This window comes from Rhamphochromis sp. 'chilingali' (genome assembly GCF_963969265.1).
Source record: "Rhamphochromis sp. 'chilingali' genome assembly, chromosome: 14".
NCBI lineage: Eukaryota > Metazoa > Chordata > Actinopteri > Cichliformes > Cichlidae > Rhamphochromis > Rhamphochromis sp. 'chilingali'.
The window spans coordinates 13866686-13887890 of NC_137941.1; the positions used below are offsets into that span (position 1 = coordinate 13866686).

Consider the following 21205-nt stretch of genomic DNA (forward strand, 5'->3'; position numbering starts at 1 on the left):
GAGCTGAATGCAAATGTATGATTGGTAAAACAGAACTCCAGCAAACAGCTCGAGTGCTGAATCCTTGAGCTGTTTGTTTCTCAGAACACGCCTCAAGTTCACCTGTAGTAAGGCAAAAGTTCAGCCATGGAAATGAATCAGAGAGTCTTATTAAAAGACTTAACAGCCACCAAGGCAAGAAACTCAATGAGCTGACACCAGTACACTCTTCAATGCAACATAGCAAACAGTCACTACAGAGCAGCTTCTTAACACCCCCTCCCATAGTATCCCTTCACAGCAATTCCAGATTGTGTAGTCCTGTATTCAAACACTGCACAACCTTCAAATCCATCATTTTATCTCAAGGGACCTACAGTGGATGTGCTTTTAGCTTTTCTATTAGCATGCACATTGTAATTTTTCATGCTTGGAAAAGGCCACAATGTTCCTTATAAGCTGTAATTTTAGAGCAGCCAAACTTCAACATAATCACACTCTATTTTACATCCCCTGCAACTCCCGCTCTAGCATTTCACTATTACGGTTCTTGCTTTCTTTTGTTTTGTATTTTTCATGTGAAAGTCTGCTTTTCTTCTTTTGTTTATCTCCTCTTGCACCACATTAACAGCTGTGCATACATTCCCCACCACACGTAATTACAACTAAAATATATGGAGAATGAAGCCAATAACTACAGTCTTTATTCTTGAAGTTATTCTGTTTCGATCAGTTTAAAATAATTTCGTCTCTTAATAAACACTCGTTGGAGCTGTGACATTTGCAGAACACAACTAGCGAGTTGCACAGACAACGTGTGCATCTTTAACAAAGGAAATAAAGGCTGAGCACTTATAGGCTGGGTTGTTGCCTATAATTACTTTCCCTTTGCTCTGGCAAACTACTAATTACGAAGATGTTTCATGTGCTATTACTGTACCCCAGGGCAGAGTAAGGTTATGTAGAAATCCAGTAAGAGATCTGCCCCCTATATGTTTTGTTTATAGCTTAAATATTGTTAGATAGTGAGTTTGATTGAAAATAGATAGATAGATAGATAGATAGATAGATAGATAGATAGATAGATAGATAGATAGATAGATAGATAGATAGATAGATAGATAGATAGATAGATAGATAGATAGAATGTGAATGCACGTGACTTCCATCGACCCTTCCGATCAATTGTGCTCCTCGTGTTTACATTCTGTCCAATCCAGTTATGCACACTGCTGTTAAAAACAGAGTTCAAGCTTTCACGTTACTAATTCCCACACATCATGAAGGATTCACATGGCTGTCACTGATATGCGACCTTTGAGTAGCCTCGAAGAGCTCGTGTTTTGTGTAAGAGCACTAAATGTTCCCTTAAGCAGCGGTTTGAATACAATAGAGGGAAAACAATAGCTTGAGCTGAGGGTCCTCCCTGTGTCTAATTTTCAAAAGCAATTACACTGATTGGCACAATGCCGTGGGCTACACAATTGGCTGTTGGAACCGCTTTAACATTTGGAAACATGGAGGGTTCTTTAATTACACTATTGGTAAGGTGCTGCATGTTATTTATGTATTTATTCTTATTACTGTTAATCTTGTGGCACTCTGTGGTTCCATAAAAAAATCAATGTAGTATGATAAAATAAAATAACTGCATTTTGTACTGAACAAAGAAAACTCACTCACCTCAGAAATGCAACATATTGGCGTGTTTTCCTTTTGTCATTCTATATTCAAAAGGGGGGAAGCATGTGAAAAGAAGAAGAAGAAGAAATCTGTTCTTGACGGTGTGGTCAGCTTAAAAACCCGACATCACGTCTTAATGAAGCGGGTTCGGTCCAAAGCCAGCGAGAAACTCCAGATAAAACCCTGAAGCGAAGATGAAAAAATGCTCAACTCCTCTTTCCTCTCCTCCACTCTTGGCTTCAATTTCTCACTTGCTGCCTGTCTTCCCTTGTCCAGACAGATACGTGGTTCATAGCCAGAGCCCCATGTAATATTAAACACCGATAATGGATCAGCGCATTGTGAAAAATAAATGCACTCTTACGGTTTTTTTAATTCCATGTTTACATCACGCACCCAATTATCTCCCTCCTAAACGAACAGTATGCGCGCTGCTTCCTTTGTGCTCCCCGTCTTTCTCACTCTCAGCGGATTGAACCATTCCCGCAGCACGAGAGGGGGGGGGGGGGAGGTGGATGGGTGCTCTATTCCTGTGATTATATGTGAACGAATGGGTTTGGTGACTCGTGGCCAAATGTTGTTATTGTCGGGGATAAAGAGCCCGGGAGATGGAGTGATGGGAGGGGGGAAAGGGAAGAGGAGGAGGAGAAAGTGAGAGAGAAGGAAAGAAGGAGACATTTACTGTAAAGCAGTTTGATGCAAAGGAGGGACAAAGGGCACATTTTCTCTCTCTCTCTCCATTTTTCTCTTTTTTTTAATTTCTTTTTGCCTGGTATATCATTACATGCAATATGAAATTAAACTGTATAATCGCTCCCTCTGGAACAGCTGCTTCCACACACTAAACCATTTTTCTTGTCATGTGTAAGTAGGATTTCTCCTTAAGCGGGCTCTCATGCTACATTATGCAACCAAGATATAATTACATCTAGTGTAATGGTAGAGAAAACACAAGTGCCGGCCTACTATTTCAATAGCCTTTCATGTTTGCTCTGCTGCCTGTGAGCTCCTTCAGCAAAAAAATATAGTGTCAGTTCAGAACCTCGGAGAGCTCCGAGCCGGCACCAACAACCAGTGTAAATAAAGGGTTGCACTTTCTAATGGGTGGTTTGTTTGTTTTTTGTCTTTGTTTTTTGTCTTTTTTAAAAATAAATAAATAAATAAATTAGATTTTTTTTCTAAGCTATAAGTGTACAGCAGGAATATTTTTATAAAGTTTGCCAACTGGTACTATGCTCGGATTATTCAAAATATACCAAGAATAATATTTTGAGTTGCCCGTCTTCGTGAAAGTGGCTAAATTTACACAGTATCAGGCCTTTGCCTTGATTTTAGCAGCCTTTTGTCAAAATCAGACAGCTTAGCGTGAAAGACCTTGCTTCTAGTGGTCTTATGTGGATGTATGTAGCGTGCTGATGGTGCCCCCTCCCGGAGAGAAATCATCATCTTGTCGGACACGGGAGCCACGCATCTGAACCAGATAAAACCTGATGTAGTCCACGGGTGTTTGCGTTATTGTCAGATGATATTGATTTGGGATCAACTTCGTTTAATCATCCGTGAATGTGCGTAGAGAAGATCCTTGTAGTTGCGTTTTAAACTGAAACATATAAATACTTCTGCTCTATAGTTTGGCTCCATTCCATTTGAAACCAAACACATCATTAAAATATTAACAAGAATAATTTTTAAATGAATGATTATAATAGTGAGTTACAAATGTTTACTCCTCGGGTCAGTTTACGCACAGCTGCTCCTTAGTAAAACCAGCCTCTCATGTTACCTATTACGTAACGATATATTAGCGGAGCTGGACGGACGAGTTTTGACGCGTTAATAAAACCGCGCATGCTCAAAGGTAGCCCTCTTGTTTATCGCCAGTTTGCTGGAAGTTATGAAAGTTTTGCTGAATGTTTAATTCTCGCAAAGCGAAGACATTGATGATCTCAAGACCTGACTTCGGGTCAGGTATTTAAAAAGTCAAATTACAGATAGAAATGAAATTAAAAACGTTTGCAAAAGAACCTTTCTGGCTGTCAATTCAAAAACACGTCATTTTTCTTCACATTCCGCGTGTCGGCGGTTATTTTATTGTCTAATGATGTTTTAAAATGTCCCCGTGTGGACGCGCAGCATCTGTGCCTTTAAGATCATCTCTCACAGCATCCTCCTCCTCCTCTCCTGTCAGGGACGCGCACACACAGCAGTGCAATATTAGAGACTACAAGCTAGCTTTCTGCACACATATTTTCCCACAGGTACATCATAACCTCACACAACTACACCTGTCCTCGTTGTTTCTCAACTGGACATTGATGCATTTGCCTCAACAGTAACCGTAGCGGTCCCTCCGATCGTTATTGCTTTTATTCCCTTCCCTCCCGCATCCAAAGACTGATCTACGCTACAAGATGGCTGAGCTGAATTTGGGGAAGGGGCTCACTGCAGGGAAAGTGGCCAGTAACGTGCAGAAAAAACTAACCAGAGCGCAAGAAAAGGTAAGCGTGTCTCCCTTACGCGTTGCTGTGTGGTAAATTTATATCTCCGGCCCTCACGCCACGAAGCAGTAATGCCGCATCCTCCACAGAGGCGCAGTGTCGCATCACGACATCATCAAATAAGCGTGGAGTTTGCTGTATTTAAGGAAGAAGCTGTTTACTTGAAATAGGCTGCTCCCCTGCTTTAAAACACTGTCACACAGCGGACACGTACTGCAGTCAGATATGGTGTAGGCCCGCTCATGATCTAGCCTGATGTGTCTGGTATTTGAAGGCTCCTATCTAAACTGGCAGATGAGTGATGTTACTCAGTAAGGGGCATCATCTCATACGTTCTGAGGCCGTTATTAAACAACCATGCAGCAATATGTTGACTATAGGTTGTAGAGGAGGCCACAGACTACGCTTTTAAACACCTGCACTTTGCGCTCAATATTTGGGAGGGGGCGCTATTTGTTCAGCTAAAGGTATTATAAAGCCTGCTGTAAGGCTAAAGATAGACAGAAAGCAGACACGGGTGCCTCCCTACATGCATACTATGTCTGTGTGAATGTTACCGAAGGGGGAAATTAGACTGTGTATAGAGATTTTGGCTATATGTCCCATCAATATGGCAAATATTAAAAAAAAAAAAAGACTTGCCATGTGTGTGTATGTTTCTGTTTTACATCGTCACTTCATGTTTCTAACCAAATGCAAAGAAATACTATTGATTTTTGATGGCAAAACAGAAAGCTGCTGGGAATCAGTTGTACGGTCTGATGTTTTCAATCATTATTTGTGTGACAGGTTCTGCAGAAACTTGGCAAAGCAGACGAGACCAAAGATGTCGCTTTTGAAGAGGGAGTAATCAACTTCAACAAACAATATGTAAGAGTGCAGTTCAGTGACTCATGGAGTCATAATTAAACATTTTCTAGATATCAACAATAGTATGGCCTAAAATAGGATAAACTGTAGCCTGCATTGAGTCTGAATCCACAGCATATAATACACGATTGGCGTTTTTTGATGAGGCTCACATTTAGTGTTTCATCCTCAGGCTGAAGGCAGCAAACTCCAGAGGGATTTAAGAGCATACCTCGAGGCTGTGAAAGGTGACACGCACAAACACACAAGTCAATCCAGAGACACAAACACACAGAAACACACTTTCATTGGCGTATGAATACACACTAATATAAGCTAATATAGAGGATGTATGTTTGTCCTTAGCCATGCATGAGTCCTCTAAGAACCTTCAGGCATGTCTAGCTGACATGTATGAGCAAGACTGGTACGGCAAGAATGAAGTGGACTCCATTGTGGAGGTGAGAAACACTTTTTACTATTTCTTTAAAAGCCATATTAAGTGAGTAGGCTATATGTGTGTACATGATGTGTGCGCTTAGACATCCTGAAAGTTGTGTGATACAGGGGTTATACTTTTCTTGCCTTCAAGTATGCGTGCCCACTTAGTGCTGAGTGTTACAAGTCTGGTCGTCATGAGGTAAACGGAAGGATGTTCGCCAATCCTGTGTTATAAATGGTTTCAACTACACGAGTCCTCCAAGCTGATTAGAAAATAATAGAATAACCGCTCTTCTGAAATATTCAGGCTGTCCATCTCTGCAAGCAATTATAGTCCCATAGCATGAAAAACTGTACTGCTACAGACTTTATATTATGCTGAATGTCGTAGAACCACGTCTGGTGAAAAATGTTGCAGAGATCCTTAAAATGTCCTCTAATTGTATTCTTGAGGTCATTTTTGATTAGCCACAAATAGCAAGAAGTCATTGCAATTAGCTAAAAGGCTTTTGCCTTAGTGAAGACCACAAGTCAAAATGATGCGACAGAGCTCCTGAAACAAGTTACAAAGTAAAGGAGAAATATATTCACATTGCATGCTACTCCAATATAAAATGTGCTCTGCAGGAGATTTGTCTCGTATAATGTTAAACAGTCTGTCTTGTGCCTGCTTCTGTACATTCCTTCATCTTGCAGGATTGTGATGTGCTTTGGACTGATTACCACCAGAAGCTGGTTGATCATGCTCTCATCTCCATGGATACTTACCTGGGCCAGTTCCCTGATATTAAGGTAAGTTAAGAGGTCGTGACCTCAACAAAAAATCGTTGGTCTTAAATGTTAATCCAGTGGCAGTGAGCGTCTCTTTTATATATTGTGACCTTGCTGGAAAGCATGTTGTATGAATACTGAGCATTTCGATATAAATGAAGAAAGTGAATAATACATTTTTTTTTCTTTTTATTCAGACTCGTATAGCTAAAAGGGACAGGAAGCTGGTAGATTACGACAGTGCCAGGCATAACTATGCCGTGACACACAAAACCAAGAAAAAGGACGGGGGCATTAAAATTACTAAGGTAAAACAAATGCGCTGCGGTGTTTGTAATCACTCAGATGCAAAATTCAACAATTATTTTGTTTTTCAGTTCATTATTTAGGTGAATCAACATGTAAGAAACCTAAAAAAATATATATGTTTGTTTTGTAGCCCTCATCCTTGTTGGAAAGGGCCACTCCAGGATGGGCTCAGGGTATTCTGTCTGCACACAACGTTGCCCAAAGCAGTCTTTCCAGGAGCCAGGTACATATTTACCTTATTCTACAATTGTAAGGAGTTTTCTGGTAACCCAGCAGTAAAATATATGTTACCATAACAAAGAAGTCAGTATGAGCTAGTTTCAGGAAGCCTTTCTAGAGATGATCCCTGTGTTTGTCTGTCCTCTCTGTTGATAATCTAATGAGGGCAAATTGAAAATGAGAACATCAAAAAGAACAAATCATATTAAGCACAATCAGTGGTGGAAGAGATGTTGTGCATACACACAAACACACACACACACACACACACACACACACACACACACACACACACACACACACACACACACACACACACAATGTATTTAATTCATTACCAGAACATCTAACACACTTGCAAACATACTCTAATTCATTAATTTCAGGCTGAGGAGGAGCTAGAAAGGGCCCAGAAGGTGTTTGAGGAGATTAATGCTGACTTGCAAGAAGAGTTGCCGTCACTTTGGAACAGGTAGGGAATATGTGTTTTTGATTTTTCCTAAATGGATCAGTGCATTTCACTTTCTTCTGTGCTTATAGGCATATTAAATGAAGTCAAGCTGTTAATGCAGTCAGTGCTGTCTCTCTCTTCTCTGCCCTTTCTAGTCGTGTTGGGTTTTATGTCAGCACCTTCCAGAGTTTGGCTGGTTTTGAGGAGAAGTTTCACAAAGAAATGAGTCGGGTAGGAGTCTTCTATAAGCCTCTAGCAGTGATGGATTTAGATAAAGATTAGACGAGAGAAATGGATGCAGTATATCAGATAACAGTTCAGGCCAGACGAGGCCATCGACTATGTCAGCAGGGCCTGCAGCTGAATATTAAATCTGATCTAACCTTCCTTGTTTATCACCTAGTGCAAAGTGTGTTTTAATGTATTTCTGTTTTTTCCCTTGAAAGAGAAAAGTTTCTAAGTAATTTGTTTGGACCCGACGATGGAAACAAACTGTAGCAAACACACTTTACAATACATGGATAACAATATCTATTAGGAGGGTGCCTTTGCAGTGTAAAATATAAATCAAAGAAGGTGGCAAAGGAAATGTAATATTAATTAAATAAATAAATACATGATATAAAAATGTTTATCTTACACACCATCTTTCTGTCTCTACAGTTGGATCAGGATATGTATGACACCCTGGAGAAACTGGAGGAAACAGACACAACTAGGTTAGTGAGAAATGAGCCGTCATTTAAATTCTCTCAGGTACTTGGAAACTGCTTGTTTCATATTCTTTTTACATAAGAGGTTAAGCTTTAGGAGGGATCTGTGGAATTAAACAGATATCATTTTATTTTTCTATTTTAATTAGGGCTGTCTGCGTTAATCTTGTTAAAATGACGTTAATGCCATAACTAACTCGCTAACGGAGATTTGCCGCGTTAATGCATTTTAACGTCATTTTAACGAGATTAACGCTGACAGCACTAATTTTAATCAAATTTTATTTTGATAAAATTGGGTTTTACACACCTGAGGTACTGGAAACATTTCAGATTACCTGAAACAGCTGCTTGAAAAAAAAATCCTGACAGTGATTTCAGAATGCTGAGCCTCATAAACTAGTTTACCTTAGGAAGAGCGCAAAGCCATTGTTTTTGATGCATAAATGAAGTGGGGAGGTTATTTATACATCTTTTTTTGTCCACACTGTTTATGAGCAGAGTTTTATTTTAATTTGTAAATCCTGCAGGTTCCAAAAATACCTCATTTTTTGATTAACATTAACAGCAAATAGAAGACGTTTCTATGAGTGCTTGTAAGGGATAAATATTTTAGAGTAATGTATGATCTTAACTGATTTATGTTGAAGGCTGATCTCTCTATTGCATCACTAATTTATGATGCATGTCTGAAGTGGTGCAATAATCTATCACTGTGAATCTTTTAGATTATTACACCACATATCAAAAACAGCAATGGATTAACTTAGAGCTACCCCTGAATCCCCCACCCCCCCTTTCAGCAAGACAGGTATCTGCGGCGCCTCATCATCAGGAGCAAATAGGAGGTAACTGGAAGCAGCTGGGGTAACAATGATGAAACAACTGTTGTCTGTCTGTCCAACTGACCTGTCTGTTGAGCTAGCGTGTATGTTAGTCAGTCTGCAGACTTGGGAGTTTTCAGAGCACTGGATGCTTGATTTGTGCAAGTGATTTCAAAGAAGTACTTTTGGATCGGAAAGTTTCGTGCTCAGAGCTGCAGATAGAGTTGAGTAGACCTGTGTGTCTTATATGCTGCGCCACGCAAGACTGTCACTGTTAGCAACAGTTATGCTGTCTTTCACCGTAAGGTAGAAGGTGAATTTTCAGTCGGTCCTGCATTAGTCAGTAGTGTTCAATGTTTTCAAGCCAAGTGGAAACCAAGGAACTGAAATCCAACAATAGAGCAAAGGTCCATCATAAAAACTATGGACCAAAATAAATTAGAGAAGATTAAAATGACTAAATTGTAGATATATAAACATGCATTGTTTTTGTAGGATCCATAAGTGAACACACATCAGTGGAGCTGCAGCTTCTGTCTGTGGTAAAATGACTCAGCATACATATTCAGAGATGCTGACACAAAATAAGCCTGGATCTTAGGGGGGACCCTGGAGTTCTGGAGCTCCAGAATTGTTGTCTTTCCCTGAATCCTAAACACCAAATTCCTTGATGTGTTTGACATTCCAAAACGTACCTCTCACTGCCATCTAAAACAGCCAGTGTACAAAATCACCTGTTGCAGCTTTAAGTTACAGGTATATGTCAACGTTTTTTTAATATCTGCAGCTCTGGAGCAGCTTTTATCCACTTTAGAGCATCTTCTCTGTAACAGGAGTTGCCTCTATCACTGCTCGCTTGTGACGATTTACTGGAGGCACAAACAAAGCCTGCTTGCATGAGAGGAGAGGACTTGAAACCATGAAAGGGGACTCACTTTTCTTGCATGACAGCTTTTCTAACACTTTCAGCTTGAAATCTTGCAGTGCATGTCTTGTAACCCTTCTTACAATCTTGTGTTTTAGCATTTAGCTGCTTCTTTAACCTCGGCGCTTTTATCTCATATCGTTTGCCGTCTTCATTGCTTTCTCTGTAATTTGTTTTCTTTTCTTCTCCCTCTTTCTCTCTATCTTGTTTACTCAGCGGTAAAGAGGCATCTAACCACACTCTCAGGCCAGGAGGACCACCCCCGATCCCCAAATCCCCATCCAAGGTAGACAAACAGTGTCTCACACACACACACTGATGTTTTCTCTTTGTTCAGAATACACAGAGGATCATTTAGTGTTTTAGTTTCTGGGGAGCCATCATCACTTACACATAGGGTTGCCATACCTGTGGATTTTGGGCTGTAAGTGGTTTATTTGTTTGTTTGTTTTTTCAAAACATTTTTTTTCATTTGTTTTTAAATTCAGGTCAACTCTTTGTGATCGGCAATAGAACCCCAGTTTAGGCTATTATCGTATATGTAAACACATTCACGGCTTCATGGTAAAGTTTTTGTGAGACTATCGTAGAACTTATTTATGTTGATCCATCTGGCATGTACTTCAAAACAAATGAATACAAAATATAATTTGCACATTCCGACAAAATTGAACTGCATAATATGAATTTTGCATTCATAACAGTCCAATTGATTTGTCTAGTTGAAGGAATTAATTACTGCCTTTTTTCTATATTCTAGCTCAGACCAGCAGTGCCTCCTCCACCCAAGGTGACACCATCTAAAGAGCTAAAAACAGAGAATATCATCAACCTTTTTGATGCTGCAGCTACTCCTGATATCAACGTCACCTCCCCTACAGAGGTCAGTGAGCAGCTGCTGTCGATGAACCCTTTAGCTTTCCCCTTTTCTGTGCAGGTCAGAACACCCGCTTCTGATCTGCACCTCCTCTAATTTCTCCTATTCTATTCTATTCTATTCTATTCTATTCTGTCTTTTCAATTCTGTCCTTATCCCCCCTCCCACTGTTGTGCCCAATTAGCCAATGAGCCCTCCTGTTCCTGTTGTTATCAGTTTGACAGTCCTGCAGTGAGCAACCTGTTGGACATGGACCTGGATTCTTTCAGTGCAGCAACCAAAGCCTCCACGGTCACACAGGTGGATGATTCACGGCATGAAGATAAAGATCCTAGAGACCCTCTCTCTTTTAAGATATGTCAGTCTTCACAAGAGGTTTTAGTTTCTATTCAGACAGAATTTAAGTTCATTTCATGATATTTAATTCCAAATGAACTGAGTTAAAGAATGAGATGTCCAATGAAGGATTAGCCAACAACATCTGCCATTGCCAGTGTGGTTGGTTCACTTTAAATATGCTGAAATAAGCTTGATAGGTCTGAATAGAAATTGAAATCACTTGGTAAGCGTGGCATAGTTTGAAGTGTTGCCTGCTCTGCTTCTTTCCAAAATACCAAAAAAGAGTTAGATGAAGGCATGATGACCTGTAGACACCTGCCTCTAGTGTACACTTCTTCCTGCTTTAGCACTTTCCATGGATCACTCATGGCATGAACTGCAGACTACAGCCCTGCTTTGCTGTTCTTTCTTGGTCCCCAAGACTGTACAAATTCTCAATAACCTAAACGGTCCTCATGTTACTGGGAAGTTGCTTTTATTCTTTCAAATACTTAAATGATCTATTTTTGTTTGGCTTATACTATGCATGGTATTGATCAAAGTTACTACATGCCATTACTTGTGATTTACATAGCTTGAAAGACAAGAAGCTTGCAATGACAAACCCATACATTTTAAATTCCCCACTCTGAAGCCCAGTGTATAGAGCTTTTTAACCCATTTCAGTTAATTGTTTTGGTTTTAAAGTACACATAATGTATAATTAAACTAAAATTAGCAAAGTTACAGTTAGTTTGTGAAAACGTTAAACATCCAACATGCCAAAAGATATTTTTTCACGAAAGTACATGATGAGCAAACCAAAACTAATAGTACAGTAAAAATATTGATCTGGTGAAAAGCTACGAATCACTGATAATTAATATCAGAAATGCTCCTGTGAAGTGCACAGAAGTACATAGAGCGCAGTTATAGTTTGACTATATATTCATTAATCATTATACTAGTGGTAGTATAATATTCACTTTAGTTCAATTCTGTTCAAGTTCATGCGTATAGCCCCAAATCACAAGAGTTATTGCCTCAAATGAGAGATAAAATCTTTTATCTTAATATTTTCCTTAATCCCTTTATATGTATGTATATATATTTTTTAAAGAACCTCCAATATAAGAGAGAAAACCCCCAAAATCAGATGACCCCATATGAGCAAGCAAGGAGACAGTGGGAAAGAAAAACTCCCTTTCAACAGGAAGAAATCTGAGCAGAACCAGGCTCAGAGGGGAAGCCATCTGCTATTGCTGGTTGGGGGGCCCTACAATGCCAAGGTTATAATTCATAATCAATTAACGGAAGGCTTTTTTTAAGATGCTTGAGTTAAAGCTAAAAGTTAACACGTCAATTATCACTTTAATTTTAATCATATTGCCTATATTTGTATACTGAGGAAAAATTACAAAAAATGTAATTGTGGACCTAACTGTGGATTCCCTAATGCTCTTGCTATGCTCTATGACTTAGTTTTACAGGCTGCCAAATCTTAATGTTAAAATATTGTCCTCTGTTCCAAGTGACATTGTTATCCATTGGTCTGAGAGTGTTGTTAGTTTTTAACACAATTAAATAATATACCAATATATTTAACAAATCTACCCCTTCAGACTTCACACATCAGTTAATACTTTACCACATAGTGCTTGTACAGTTGTTCTGCTGGAGATCTTATGCTATGGGCTTGTAGCTCTAGAGCATGGGGCGTGTCTTATTGAATGTAAAAGGCAAAAGCAACAACCCTGTAAAGTATTCTGCTCTTCGTATTTATTACTTCCTTTGTTTTCCACAGCCTGCAAACTGGGACTCATGGGTAAGCCATCTATACTCATGCTAAAAAAAAAAATGTGCAACAGTAATTAGCAAAAAATCTAATTATCATCATCTTCATCAATACTTATTTCTATTTTTTTCTAGTAACCATCAGTTTAATAACAGTCATACATTATAGAAGCCCCGCTCCTATTATGCCTTTTCTATTACAGCTTTTCTGTTTAGCAAGCTTTTCAATACAATGACCTCTTTCATTTGTCTGTCCCAAATCTGTTTGTGCATTGTCTTTGTGTCTGCAGTGCGTGATTTGATAGACACTGAAGATATTGTTGAACAGCACAAATGGAGCTTGTGAATGAGTTTGAGTCAATTCAGTTCCAAGTTGACATTTCATACAGTTATACATACTGAGTCCATATAATTAGTGTCTTGTGTGCAGTCCACAATTAAAATCACTCTATTTCTTTTGCCTCCTGAAAACACCACTGACCTTTAAAAGCCCCAGTGTACCCAGTGTTTTATGGTAAATTCTAATGTAAAAGTGAAACATAATATTAATAGTGAAAAATATTTTCTGTGGTTTGAAATCATTTGCAACTGAATTGACTTATTTCCTTTCTGTTTCCCTTCACATGCTGTACCTGTATGTTCACATGTCAAACTGATAGAACATGTAGCCTTTACATGTTATTTTCATGGTTCATGTGACACACAGGGATCTTTTGTGTTCTCAAAGTTTAGTGAAGTTGCTCACGCTTGCTGTGGATTGTGTTATACAAACGAGTCTGGTAAACTAACAAGAGCTACTGGGCAACTTCACAAAGCCTTTTTTCGTAGCTTGGCCTTTTGACCATTAACCTACGTTTTTGTTCGTCCCTCTCGCTGTTAAGAGAGACGTGTCTCAACAATCATGGAGTTTTGCTATATTTGAGGCTGAGGCAAAGCAGTGATGGCTCAGAAAGGACTGACATGTCTACTCTTACAAAGCTTCCTTCCTCTTTCTCCATCTGAACATAGCCTTGGATTAGAAACCATGCTTGCTAACCACACACAGAAGATCCAACATCTATCTTCTGATGGGAAAAAGCTGACAGCTTTTATGTTTTTGCCTTCTACTGCCACCCTTCCTTAACCCTCATCTGTCTTTTGATTTAATCTGAACCTTTTCTGTAAAGGTTGGTACTTCCACATCAATCTTCATGGGCTTTATGGTAATTATGATGATAATGCTTGTGAGCAATGACATATTCTGATCTCCCATGGTCCTGTTTCTGCTCAATTAAGATATATTTCTTTATTTTTATCTTTAAATATTACCAATTATTTTGATAAGGATAATACTTATCGCTGTTCAAATCCCTTCAAAAGACCATTCTCATTTTGCAAGAGTTTTTGCCCCTTATTTAACATTAAGTACAGCCCTGTTTCCAAATGAAGATTGAATATTTTAAAAAAGTCAAGCCAAAACCAAAAAGTGTAAAATAACAATAAAGAACTATTCTGTTCTATTCTATTCTATTTATTCTATTTAAGAATATGAATGTTGTCAGAATTTTCTCAAAAAAAGACACATTATGTGACACATTATGTCATTAAAAGAAATACACTCCATACTCTATACACAAGGGATTGTGCTAAAATACGATATTGAATGGCCATGTTTTTGGGGCTCTCAAGCCATGCAGAGCCCATATAGGGCTCAAGAACATTTCTGAAAACTGCTGTCAGTCTTAAAACAACATATAGCCTAAAGAAAATCAACAAATCTCTCCACCTTCTACTGTGAACGTAAATAAGACCAAGACATATTAGAAAACTGTCCTGTGAACCAAGATTTCAAAATGCTTAACAGTCTTTGGACAATGTGACATGCCATGTCCCCAATTTTCATGATAGTCACACAAACAAAAACCAGATTGTGGTACATTAGTACAGGTACAGTACACGTTAACTTCCATGCCATGTACGGCAGCGGTCCCCAACCCCCGGTCCGGTCCGTGAGTCGTTTGGTACCGCGAGAGTTGAAGCTCGGGTGTGAAATTCTGGGTTTTTATCATTAACTCGGTTTCCCTGGGTCTTTTCCCATGTTGTAGTTATGTGTCTTATTTTGAAAGAAATATTTCCGTGTTACCATAGTGACCAGAGAGCATTAAAGGGCAGAGAGGAGGATGTTACTCTCAATGTTGTTGGTGCATTTCAGGAGGATGCTGCTAATAAAGTTACACAATTATTATTATAATAATAATAATTTATTATTATACTTACAAAATACCACAGTTTTTGTCTTGGTCGCATCATTTTATTTTGTTGTATTTATCCGCGACACCTTAAAAGCCGGTCCGTGAAAATATTGTCTGACATTAAACTGGTCCATGGCGCAAAAAAGGTTGTGGACCGCTGATGTACGGGACCATTAATGCTGAATGATATATGCAGGTTTTATGCTGGTAGACAGACAATGTCATACACAGTTAGCTTATTTCACCTGGACAATGCCAAGCGTCTGTTTGTACAGATTCTATCAGCGTGGCTTTGTAGCATGAGTCCAGGTGCAAAACTTGCTTGCCTGCAGTCTAGACCTGATGAGCAACTAAAACCCTTTATCGGGAAAGAATAGAAAACATTTGCCTTTGCAAAATACAACAGTTGGTCAATTTCCAAATGCTTACAGTGTTCTTTAAAGACAAAGTGAAAACTATCATCCTTTGGAAACAGAGAAGTATTTTGGCTACATCAATATGGCCAGTATAAGATTTAGTAAAAGATAGTTGTTACATTAAGGGCTAAAACATTCAAAATCACTTGTATGACCTGTTAGTATTTAAACATTTCAAACTCCCTCCTTTCTTTCTTATGAATATACCTCTTCTAAATCAATTTAGTTACACTTTAAAAAAAATATCAAACCCCTTTCTACATTAACAATACTTTACTTTTATTATTAGTCTTAAACTGGTCATACAACATCTCCAGCTTTCTCTTATTTTTAATTCTTCTTGATCCCATTTGATTTATGAAGCCCTTAGAATATCCAGAAGGTAAAATATCTCTTGTGCCCTCTTGACTCCTTGAAACCTGACCCTTGCCCTTCAGCCTGAGGACAGTGGTGCCCAAGAAGAAGCGACCACACAGCACTATGACCCTGTGGCTGCTGCTACAGAGGCCTGGGGGGATGATGGTTCGCAGCCTGTCCACTATGATCCCATCACAGCTGCTACAGAGGGCTGGGGGGATGACGGAACCCAGCCAGTTCGCTATGACCCTTTGGCTGCAGCTCAAGAGGGATGGGGGGATGATGAAAACCAGCCGGTTGATTATGACACCGTAGCTGAAGCCCAAGAGGGCTGGGGCGATGAGGAAAGCCAACCAGTCGCAGAGGTGCCTGCCACAGACTATGAAACACCTGCAGATGAGGCTCCAGCAGACGCAGTTGAGGAGGAAGCCCCCCCAGCTGCTGCTGTGTTGGATAATGAAGAGGGTCAGGTAACCAAGGAGAGAAAAAAATATAGAGATGCATCTGGATGAAAATGATGGATGCATCGACTCTTAAGAAAGAGGTTTGAGCATGGGGTACTGGAGAGAAAAAGATCATGTGAATAAAAGGTGGCAGATGGAGAAATCTTGACATGGAAAGATTTAGGATGCATCTGGACCTGAAGCATGGATGCATCAAATGTGATAAAGAGGGCAAGTTGAAAATAAATTGTTGAGGGAAGGAAAAGAATAGCAACATCTGCTTCTCTACACTCAGTTAATCCCAGTCACTGCTAATCCACACACATAGTATTCTGTGCAAAAGCTTTATTGCAACTGTACAGTAGTATTTAATCTTGCATCTGTGCAGCATGCCTGTAATAACAAAGACTTTGCTGTTTAGGCTTTTCTGCTTGTCTTTGTCTCATGTTGTCTGTTTCTTCTTTCTTTCATTCTTTGCCCCTCTTTAATTTAAGGTTTTATCCGTCTCACCTTTTAACCTCTCTTGTTATTTATCTTTCTCTCTGCTACCAGGGAGACTCTGCAGCAGCTGCAGCAGCTGAACCAGCTACACCAACTGCACCGGCTGCACCAGTAGTGGAAGAAGAAGCCAAAGAGGAAGAGGAGGTGAGCGCAAGAGTTTAATTTATAATATGTAGTGATTGCTATAATTAACTTAGAGCTGCATTTTTTTATGTAACAAAAACGACCCTTACTTTTCTGGATTTTATATTTATTCTGTTATTTATGGAGATTGTGGCACCAACAAAATGACAAGAGGCTAAGATAGAGTTGGCAGTGCTGATGTTAAGATTTTTTACTGGCTGAACAGGATTAAAAATTAGTGTATCAAAGCAACAGTTCAGGTTGAGAGGTTTGGAAATAAAAGTAAAAGAGGCAAGGCTGAACATGTTCAGGGGAGAAATAGTGGATATATCGAAGAATTTTGGAGATGGAGCTGCCAAGAAAGGAAAAGAGGAAGACCTCAGAGAATATTCATGGATGTTGTGCAGGAGGACTTGCAGAGGGTTGGTGTGAAAGAAGAGGATGCTAGAGATAGGATGACATGGAGCAGATGATCGGCTGTTTCTACTCCTAAAGGACCAGTTGAAAGACAAAGTGATGTACATTGTAAACCTTATACTTGGCAATGGTTTTTTTAGGTAACTACATTTGTCTTTTAACGAATCAACTATACAATAAAAGACAAAGTGCATCCTTCTATCTCATTAGTCACAAAATAATATATCTGATGAGGTCGTTATTTTTTTTAAAAAAAAGACAGGTAGTAAAATTCTGCCATCAGATTTTCTTTTCACTTTTTAACAACATAAGATTTAATGGACATGTATGTGGTGAAAGGTGAAATGTTACTATTTAAATAATGTATCCATAAATTAAGCATTTTTTAAATGTATTTATTGTCCAGACACCTGCAGTAGCAGCAGAATCAACAGAAGTAGCATCAGAATCTGCAGAGATGCCTCCTGGCTTTCTGTTCAAGGTAAAACAGGAGACCAAATGGGAAAACCTAAAAGTGTAAAATGTATTTTGTTTATACGACGATAACTCATGTTAGCATTTATATACAATAGGTCCAAGTGATGCACGATTATGCTGCCAATGACACAGATGAACTGGAGATGAAGGCCGGTGACGTGGTGCTAGTAGTGACTTTTGACAACCCCGAAGAACAGGTAAACTCAAAATTCAAACGCGTACTCATGTGCTTTTGTGCCACAGAAACACTGACACTGTTATCTGATTGCTTGCATGTTTGTGTGCTTAGGATGAAGGCTGGCTGATGGGAGTAAAGCAAGACGACTGGCAGCAAAACAAAGAAAATGGCACTAAAGGAGTATTTCCCGAAAACTTTACCCAGAGGCTGTGAGGCTGCCTCTTATCTACAAGAGGACAGGACCGCAGTCCGGCTCTTTCTTTATGTTTCTCTTCCTCTTGCCCATTTTCCCTTTCTTGCCCTGATACTGTATCTTTCCTAGGACTTTGGCCATAAAAGCAGAGCTGTCACAGCCCTGGATGAAATCATGCATTTCTAAGGTCTGCTACACTGTGCTAAAAGGGGATGTTGGCATTTCTGTGGATTTCTGCCAACATTTACAAATTACAGATGTAGCCATTTCACAGGTTTCACTTTCAGCAGTTTTTCTCTGCAATTACCTGATATTTGAGGAAGTGATTGGAGACTCGAGCTCATACTGAATAAATGAAAGGATGGTGATTCCTGAAATGGTTGCAGCTGAAATGGCATTAAAATCTTTTATCTTTGATCACTCGTCATCATGCGAAAGATGTTGACTGACATGTTTTAAACTGGGAATGAGATATCAAGGACCGTTTGTAGTTAGTATGATGTCAGGTGTAGCAGAGCGTCTTACACCCACGTCAGTCTAAAAATGGATTTGTTAAGAGAATGTAAGGCTGAGCAAAAGGTAAAAACACTTCACTTTAGTAGAAACAGTCACTAAGCAGATTAAAACGCTGAAAAAATCGAACCAACTCCTAGCTTGCAACTTCACTTTCCTTCTAACTTTGAACTTACATGGTACTGAAACCTCATCAGCCCAGCAGCAGATCTTTAACTAGGACTGGAGTTCTCAGATTAGTGATCACACTCCTGATAAACTGCATTGGATAAAACCTGTCCTTTATCCCTATTTTAACTGTTTACTTATAGAAGATTGGCCCTTGGTTGTTGTATTAGTTTAGACTCTGTGGTGGTATAGGTAGTATGAACCTGTTGTTAAAATCCAAATAAATACATATATGTTGTTAACTGATCAACATATTACTGGATTTACATTGCTGGACAACAGTCAAGTAAACAAGGAATCCATAATTATGATTTCTGGTCTGGGAGTCTCATATGGTATTAATGACTAATTGATAAATTATTTTTGACTGTTGTTGTTTTTTTGTTTGTTTTTTTACCTTATCAAGCGATTTCAAATATGCATTAGCCTGGCTTGCTAAAAGCTAGCCTACAAAATACAGAAACAAGAAACTGCTACTGGTAGTATAATAGTTTATAGATATGGCAACACCCTTATACTAATCAAATATATAATAACTGAGCCAGCCTCACTAACTAAATAAATAAATAAATGTGCCGAAAACAGTTCCCTCTGTTTGCAAAGAGACTATTTAACTCACATGCAGATGATTATGAATATGCACCAGAGCAACTTCTTTTATTTTTATATGCTGCCAAGCAATGATTACATATAGCCTAATGTAACTATGTCAACAGAATTGCCAACTGAGGATGATATGGAGTGTTTTGTACTTCTGTAAGGTTTACTGCTCTCGACGTAGCCGCGTAGGTAGTTAAAACTATCTCACATTCAGTCATTCATTCAGTCACTGAATTAACAGCGATTCTCATGATGTTATTAACATGTAATAAGTCTGAGAGAAAATGTACGTGTGTACGATTGTATGTGTGTGTGTTTATGAGTTGTTTGAGATCAGAAATCTTTATCTATAGGCTATTGTTATTGGATGATACCACCGCCACAACCTACCAGGGGAAGTTTTTCTGACCGGACAAGGGCAACTCAAATGTATTTGGGCCTTTTTCCACTGGCTGGTATTACGGTTCCAGGTGTTATTGTGCATTTGTTGTGTATAAGTGTAATTTTACCAAGCTGTGATGACAGATACATATTCTATAAAGACATTCATATTGTATGTGTGTTACTGTGTGCATGCTGACTTCCCATGTGTTGTTGTGTGAACACCCTTAATTTAAGACAGTGATACTTGGGTCACTTTTGAGGCAGTTGAAACAAGGTATTTATTTTTATTTTTTTATGTGTTTTGTTAAACTTTATAAGATGGTGGTGGGCAGTCATGGTGTGTGTTTTTCTGCCATTCTCTTTCAAATCAGTCCTGATTATTACTGCTGGTTGCCCATCAGCCTTGCCTCAAAATGTTGCTAGGTATCGTGGTCCAAACAGAGCTAATTACATGGAGGCTTGTCACATAAAGACAAATTCCAAGCAACCAGACACAAGTGGACTTTTTCGAATGGTTTTCAGTATTTTTAAACCACTTTGGACTGCATTTCTTTCTTTTGTTCATGTATATTTAAAATGCCTTATAACACGTGAGAACAACAGCTTCACATTAAGGCAAATTAATCACTATTTCTTTTCCCTTTTTTGTATAAATTAGTCATGTTTACCTGAGTCTGGCTCTGTATTTGTCTTTATGTAACACTCTCCTATGTTGAGCTATGGGGTATGACACAAAGGACTTTCCTGTACCTAACTGACCAATATTAAAGATAAAAAATATAATAGCTACTTGTCTGTGGTTCCTATTTATTAAATGTACAGTACCTTACAGTTCCTACTAAATTTATCATGCCAACACTGAGTGTAAGATGTGGCATAAACCTTACAATATTTTTAATTAACAAAATTGCTGCTTACTAAAAGAATTTTTCGTTCTGTTAACTGGTTAATCCACCAATTTGTTCAAATCAAAATTATATTTTAAATGTTATTAATGCCGGCTTTAAAATTTGGTTATAAAAACACACTTTGTTCTTTGTCTAATAAATAACTATATATAGATAGATGGGAACAAAAAACAGTTCTCCCTCTGCTCATTATTTGCGATCATTGGTCATGTGAACAAAGTGAACAAAATTTTAAAGTACTTCTCACTAATTCATGTGTTTTTCTTCAGCTAAGAAAAACAAATTGTGTTCAGCGTGTTGTTCTTCATGACATCCATCCATCTACTTCATTCCATAGGTAAAGAAGCAGGCTACATCCTGGACAGGTTCCCAGTCTGGTGCAGGGCTGAGAAAGAAACAGACAAACCTTCATTCTTACATTCACACCTACAGCCAGTTCAGAATCACCAGTTATCCTTACCTACCTCCGTTTTGCGACTGTGGGAAGAAAGCTAAACACCTAAAAAGGAATCAGAATGGATTTAAAGCCAGGACCTTCTTTCTTCTTCTTGCTTCTCTGCAAATACTGAAGCATCCAGCAGGGGGTACTGTGCTCACTGACTAATTTCCTATCCTGGAAAAAAGAAAAAGCTTTCAGGCATCAAG

General features: G+C 38.8%; 2 protein-coding genes across 6 annotated transcripts in view; one reads left to right on the top strand and one right to left on the bottom strand.

The window, feature by feature from the left end:
- Positions 1–2129, bottom strand: part of tmem198aa (transmembrane protein 198aa) — a 42299-nt gene extending 40170 nt beyond the window's left edge. For both annotated transcript variants that reach the window (XM_080903588.1, XM_080903587.1), the window contains exon 1: positions 1663–2129. The gene's annotated coding sequence lies outside the window, so the exon portion shown is untranslated. The remainder of the gene's footprint in view (positions 1–1662) is intronic.
- A 1724-nt stretch (positions 2130–3853) lies between these two features.
- bin1a (bridging integrator 1a) lies at positions 3854–18910 on the top strand. Of its 4 annotated transcripts, XM_080903892.1 has the most exons (20): positions 3854–4160; positions 4950–5030; positions 5203–5257; positions 5376–5470; positions 6147–6242; positions 6419–6529; positions 6661–6753; positions 7136–7221; positions 7356–7431; positions 7864–7919; positions 8717–8761; positions 9879–9948; positions 10423–10545; positions 10756–10839; positions 12662–12682; positions 15736–16125; positions 16651–16743; positions 17546–17620; positions 17712–17813; positions 17906–18910. In XM_080903892.1, exons 1-20 carry the CDS (start codon positions 4074–4076, stop codon positions 18005–18007), a joined length of 1941 nt encoding a protein of 646 aa, XP_080760018.1. In that variant the 5' UTR covers positions 3854–4073; the 3' UTR covers positions 18008–18910. The 4 variants fall into 4 exon arrangements, with proteins under 4 accessions (XP_080760018.1, XP_080760015.1, XP_080760016.1 ...); XM_080903889.1 differs by lacking the exon at positions 15736–16125; XM_080903890.1 differs by lacking the exons at positions 12662–12682; positions 15736–16125.
- The last annotated feature ends 2295 nt before the right edge of the window (positions 18911–21205 follow it).

Bases quoted from the DNA above. Each gene is read 5' to 3' on its own strand.
- bin1a (XM_080903892.1), top strand. From the start codon at position 4,074: ATGGCTGAGCTGAATTTGGGGAAGGGGCTCACTGCAGGGAAAGTGGCC. The intron at 7,222-7,355 runs GTAGGGAATATG...TGCCCTTTCTAG, and splicing joins TTGCCGTCACTTTGGAACAG to TCGTGTTGGGTTTTATGTCA. The intron at 10,840-12,661 runs GTGGATGATTCA...TGTTTTCCACAG, and splicing joins AAGCCTCCACGGTCACACAG to CCTGCAAACTGGGACTCATG.